We start from the raw sequence: 6796 nt of genomic DNA on the forward strand, positions 1-6796 counted from the left end.
ATTTTATTCTTGAATATTTATATGAAGTTTCCGTTTTACACTTTTTTATTTTATTTTTTTATTTCTGAATCGAAACGCGACTATTATTTTTACTATTTTTCATATGTAAATATTTTTTATTTTAAATTTTTACCAAATAAAACATCGACAATTAATGTAGTGAATCTTTGGAAATAGTTTATTGATAAAAAATAAAAAATGATTATAATTTAATATAAAAATAAAAGGTAGAAAGATAACAGAATGGATGAAATAATTAGATTAAGAATGCAGTTGAGTTAGGAGAGTGAAGGGAAGAGAAGGAGATGAGGAGATCTGGAAAACATGAAGGCGTGGGAGAAGAGAAACTCATTGACAATAAAATTGACAAATTTCTCAACAGGCTATCGTGCGCCGCGATCACAATAGCCTCCCTCACGCTCCTCTTCCTATTCCTCCGCACGCCCAACACCTGCGTCCCCGGCCGCGCGCTGGCCAAGCCGCACCTCCACTTCCCCAAGTCCACCTGCGACTTCACCACGCGCCTCCACGTCCCCACTGAGAAGCGCAACCTCCGCCTCCATTCCACGCGCCTCTGGAAGGTCAAGGTCCACTCCTTCTCCGTCCTATTCCGCGACCTCCAAATCCTCCATAACCACTCCCACGTCCTCTGCATCTCCGCCGGCGCCGGTCACGAGGTCGAGGCGCTTCATCGCCTCGGCGTCGAGGAAGTCACCGGCGTCGAGATCCTCGAATCGCCGCCGCTCGTCGGCCGCGCCGATCCGCACAACCTCCCGTTCTTCGACGGCGCCTTCGACCTCGCCTTCACCGCGCGCTTCGACGATGCACTCTTCCCAGCGCGCTTCGCCGCAGAGATGGAGCGCGTGGTCAGGTCTGGCGGCGCGTGCTGTGTCCTCGTGGCGGAATGTGGGGACGATGAGGTGAGAGAGGTGGTAGGTTTGTTTAGGAATTCGAAGCTTGTTAGATCCAGTAATGTTTCTTTGTCTGGAACGAGAATGACCAGCATTCTTATGAGAACTAGTGATAATACTTCTTGATTCATTGCCCCTAAATCTTGTATTTTTTATTTGTTTATGTATTTATGTATATTGGTTAGTGTAATTCTTCTGTGCAATTTCTTATACCTTAAACAATTAGAAACCAAAGTCGTAAACCTTATCATCTATTGCAATTCATCATGAATAAGTAGAGTCATCTATTAACAAATTGTGATGAATGCTAAATGTGTTAACTTTTACTTATAGTTGACAGAGCATGAAAATTAAACTCGTTCCTAATTTATCCTTTTCTTATTTGGTTAGGGATGATTTTTATTAGTAATATATTGCTGTTCACTGGTTAAAGTGTTTCATTGAGCATGTTTGTCTTATGTGATGGTTATGTTCACTTTTGAATCATCTGAATCCAATTTCTGTTTCACTTGGAAGTGCTGTGTTCAAAATGTTGATAACTAACCGTTATAGTGACTTCTTGGTGCTATAATCTGATGATATTTTACTGCAATTTGTGATAAGAGGCCTGAAATGGCAGATTCATGGACTGTAATGGGGTGTTTAAATGGCAAAATTTTGGCCTCCTCTGCCATTGATAACATTGGTGAATTAACGATCATTGAACTGGCGGTGAAATTTTTGTTGTTCTTATCGTTAATGGAATCGAGGGTGACTGGTAATATCTGATTTTTTGTATCTGCTAGAAGAAGAAGAATAGTTATTCTTAATGGTGTAGGTAGGGTAGATGAATATCTGCTCATGATCACTGAGTATGAGTATTAGCTATGATTGATTTTTTTTTTTTACAGTTACGAGAATGATGTTCTTTAGCTCTTGTTTCTATTGTTTGATTTTTGTTTAGTTGGAGCCTTGCATTGTGGGCATTAGGGAACTGGACTTAGATCGAAAATTGAGATAATGTTAATGCTTTCTGTTTATTTTATATTTCATCCTCACTAATTACATCATATGGCTGGTTGGTGCATCATGTACTCTTTTTTTCTCAATTAGCTTCAAAATTCTATGCATGCATAGCTATTAAAAGTTTCACAAATCATATGATACCGACATTGAAAGTTAAATCGAGATTAGCTTTATTTGTATTCTAAGAAAACCTGACTCCATAAGGATGATGAAGTTGGACACTAATAATTTCTTGACAATCTCTCTTTAAATGTTTTCTTATATCCCATAGCTAGCCTAGATGGAATATTTTCAAAGGAAGGGAAGAGGAATTTTGAATATGTGGGGAGGAAGAACTAGGGAATACAATTGAAGAAGATTAAATTTAAGTTTTATTTTGTAGAAATAAGAAGGAAAATTTTAGATTAGCACTTATAGTCCTTGGTCTTACTAATCTCACTTCCCTTAAATCTAAAACTAACCTCTAAACATCACTCACACACAAAACTTACAATATGATTCAGTTTAATTATCATTTCCACATTTTTTATGTATCACACACTTATTTCATCCTTATTTAATCTCAAAAATAGTTCCTTACACTTAGCTCAATAAGCATACGAGGTGGACAAAATTGCACTGATATAATATTTTGTAATCAACTTACCATATATTCTTATTATATTTTTGTGATTTACCGAGTCCTAAACAATTTAAAAATTTTCAATAAACTTTCCTCCATTCTTCCAATGCCAACAATCTTTCTTCACATGCTTTTTCTTGCCACAATGGTAGCACTTGAAATGCCTTTTCCTTCGAGACTTTGATCTCTACAAATTTGATTTCCACTAGATCCACGTTCTGTTAATATGCCTCTCATCATCGTCAAAGCCTTTGCTTGCTTTGCACTTTTCATCATATCCTCTTTGCTCTTTCGCCTGGATTCTTCTTCAAGAATAGGTTCGACAACATCCTCAAAGTGTAGGAGGTCAACAACGTTGTAATTTGTAATATTGATGACGAGCTGATCATACGAATTAGGTAAACTCTGTAGTAGAAGCTCCACACATTCATTTTCAATTATGTTAAAATCTGTTGTTAAAAGTTGGGCAAACAATGTATTTAGATTGTTGATGTGGTCTGTCACCGATGTAGACTCACTCATTCGAAGAGTATAGAGTTTTCTCTTCAAGAATATTCTTGTGTGAAGTGACTTAATCTCGTACAGGCTTGTGAGAGTATCCCAAATCTCCTTTGTTGTAGTCTTCTTCGAAATGTTGGATAAAACCACATCTGCAAATGCTAAGTGCAAATTTGCTATAACATTGTTATCTATTTCCTTCCACTTTTGATTTGTAATGTTCGTAGGTCTTTCTTCAATTGCCGCTAGACAATTGTCCTTTCTCAAAATTGTCTTCATCTTCAGTTTCCACAATGAGAAATTTTTCTCATTGAACTTCTCTATCTCGTATCTTGTTGTCATGGCTTTAAAACTGACTTATGCACTTCTCACTATGAATAATATTGTCTAATGGAACAATGGAAGCAGATCGTGAATCAGTGCACTAGGTAATTCCCAAAAAAGAGAGGTGGGTCACTAATGGACACGCTTAAGTACTAAGTCTTTTTTAGCCAGAACTTTCCTAAACGTGCACTTTCACATCACCACACTTTATCCACTATCACAACATTATTCTAATGACAATAGCAGCATAATATAATCACACAAACCTAACTCTGATACCACTTGTTAGGTTTATAGAGGGGGTTTCACTGGGGACAACAAACACCAGTGAGACTTGAGCCCAACCATATAAGGAATTGACATCACTCTCAACCCAAAATCTTAAGGCAAGGGTTTATGGGTCTTTATTCTTATATAATGTTCTACTTTCTTATTTCTACCCAATGTGAGACTTAGACTCACACTTGATTCCTAACACAAAATTTTGAAATGTACTAATTCCAAAATTCATTAAAATTTAAGGGACCAAAAACATATTTAACCCTTATTTAAATTAAAAGTAGTTTAATTAAATTCTGATAGAAACAATTTAGTTTTTCCTGTTTAATTCAGATAACTGATATCTGTTTAATTCTAACTTTATATTAATTTTCTACCTCGTCAGAATATTTATTATCTCGTAAAAAATATGCAGCATATAAATATTAACAAAACAATACTTTCTATTTAGTGAAGGTGGTTATGAAGTAAAAACAGGTTTAGAAGATTGAGTTTAACAAAGTTTCACCTTTCATTTTCCATCAGCAGAGATTATTTTGAAAGGATACCAATCCAAATCTTCCAATATCATTTTACCATAATAAATACATTTCTTTATGAACCTAGAAAAGATAACTAGATTAATTAATAATACACCATTCTTTTAGTAACCAAGACATTGCCTCATTTAAAAGATTAAAATCAGGTAACATAGCTCTTTACACAATTTAGAAATATTCTTCTCATAAATATATCTTGTAGATCCATATCTAAAGCTTAAATGGATAACTTGAAATTAATGTAATTTTGGCTAGATATTATGAAAATGTGATGATTTTAAAAAAAATTATGTCTATTATGGATAAGTTGTTCTTGTATGATACAACTTCAACTTTATATAATTGAAGTAGTGTTTATCAACAACGGTTTTCATGTTAGTAATAAAATCCTGTGATAGGAACACAACTTTGATTAACATAATTTTTTTGAAATTTAAAATGAAGTCATATAATTAAGATTGAAATTGAAGTCAGTTTGGAGTTCATGATCATTGTCTTTTATTCCTTAAATTTTTTGGTTAACTTTATAGCTTGATATACCCTCTAACCGAATAACAGAATTATTGGATTGTTCGATTTTTCGTGTTGTTTTGACATTGTGTTTTTAAAATACACATTAATTTTGATAATTTTAAATATATTAAACCGTATCAAAATCAATGTATTTTTGAAAGAATATAAAATACTGAAAAATAAAAACTTGACTCAATAACCTAACATCGATATAAAACTTGCCAACAAAAAAAAATGTATCCAATAAAAATATGAAAAAAATCTTTAGAACAACGAATTATTACATATTATTATAAATTTCAATGAATAAACTATTTAACATTATGATATAAATTTACATTTTTATATAAGATGACTCTTTTTTATCTAAATGTAATTTTAAAGTTACTTTTAGTTGCAATACAAAGAAATCAAAAAAAAAATCAAGAATTAGATTTTGAAGAACTTATAAACTTTTAATTCTGAAACACTTATTTATTTTCTGCTGGTATGCGTTTCGTTACTGCTGGTATGAAGTTCGTCTCTACTATATGTATTCAGTTTCTGCTGAGACTATCCGAGTTCAATTCTTAATATTGATATGATATAGTAAACTTAAGACATAATTATAATCTTTATAATATTAAATTAATATTTATGGTTGATCCTCTCTCAATTTTATATATTTTTTTAAATTGTAATATTTTAATATGTTTCTTGTGTCATATAAATTTCAACACATTCTTATGTAAAACTTAAGAAAACATATTAGACATAGAGTGTCATTAGTATCTTATTACAATTTGTTTCACCTGCAATATAGCTATTATTATAATTCAATCTACAATACATATATATATATATATATATATATATATATATATATATATATATATTCTGTATAGTTATATTATTATGTATAATGAAATATACTATAATTTAATAATTTTATAGTAGATAAGGAGGCTGTTAGACATCTGCTGTGCATTATAGCCATATTTATTAGGTCAATCTGTGCATATTTTTAAAAATTATAATATATTTATTCTTTTAATTTAAGTTTATAAAAATCTAATTATTATTTAATAATTTATGATAATAAAATTATAACTATAAATTAAATATAAATAATTTATATAATTTTATTGTCTATGATATATTGAAATGGATTGCATATTTGTGTCTGATACGTATTAGTATCTGATACTTTAAGATATTTTATCAATATTTATCAATGAAGTATCCAATCTACAAAGTAATAATATTTTTGTGATAATAATAATTTATATTTTTATGTAGACAACTTTAATACATGTTCTTTTAATTTGGATGCACACAATAATAATCATATATTTTTTATGTTTTTAAGGATTATTGTACACTTTTAATCTTCATATATTATGTAATATATGTAATGTATCTTATTATATTTAAAATAAATGTATTGACATTATATTTGATACATGTATCGTATATGTGAATCATAAGAGATGTTAATGATCAATTTAAAAATAAATAATAAATAAAAAAAGTTATTTAAAAAGTAAAATTGGTAATGTAATTATTTTAATTAGAAAAATAATTACTTATTAAAAGTTAAAATTAGAAGAAAAAATTTGTACACTAACCAGATAAATCTCCTTATATAATGGTATAAATAAGTATTTTATTTTATGAATCTAAATAATAATATTTGATGATTTATAATGAGATTATATTTGAATTATTTATATATTTTCTTTAATATAATGTATTCTATATACCTATATAATTATTTTAAATAATAGGTTATGATTGAGTTAATTAAAATAAAGAATTTAAATTTAAATAAAATAATATTTCATTTAAGCTTAAAATTAAATGAAATAACAAATAATTAAATATTTTAATTTGACACATAAAACTAGTGGTTGACATAGAAGATTAAATTCAATATTTGAACCATAAATGATATATAATGTATGTTAAAACTAACTTACATGATGATTATAGGTATATATAATTATAATATCTCTTATTTAATCAACGAGTGTTTATATAAAGTTTTTAAAAATAATTGTAATTTTAAGTTGGAACTCTATCTAAAGTTTTATTTACATATTTAAAAAAAATATTTTATTGAGTTA

At 29.7% G+C, this 6796-nt stretch overlaps 1 protein-coding gene across 1 annotated transcript; it reads left to right on the top strand.

Moving 5' to 3' along the window:
• The first annotated feature begins 244 nt into the window (after positions 1 to 244).
• LOC114170366 (S-adenosyl-L-methionine-dependent methyltransferases superfamily protein) lies at positions 245 to 1156 on the top strand. Its single transcript, XM_028055840.2, has one exon. The coding sequence runs from the start codon at positions 306 to 308 to the stop codon at positions 1035 to 1037; it is 732 nt and encodes a 243-aa protein (XP_027911641.1). The 5' UTR covers positions 245 to 305; the 3' UTR covers positions 1038 to 1156.
• The last annotated feature ends 5640 nt before the right edge of the window (positions 1157 to 6796 follow it).

The sequence above is a fragment of the Vigna unguiculata genome, chromosome 11 (assembly GCF_037176805.1).
Source record: "Vigna unguiculata cultivar grain cowpea cultivar isolate G323 ecotype 2 chromosome 11, ASM3717680v1, whole genome shotgun sequence".
Taxonomy (NCBI): domain Eukaryota; kingdom Viridiplantae; phylum Streptophyta; class Magnoliopsida; order Fabales; family Fabaceae; genus Vigna; species Vigna unguiculata.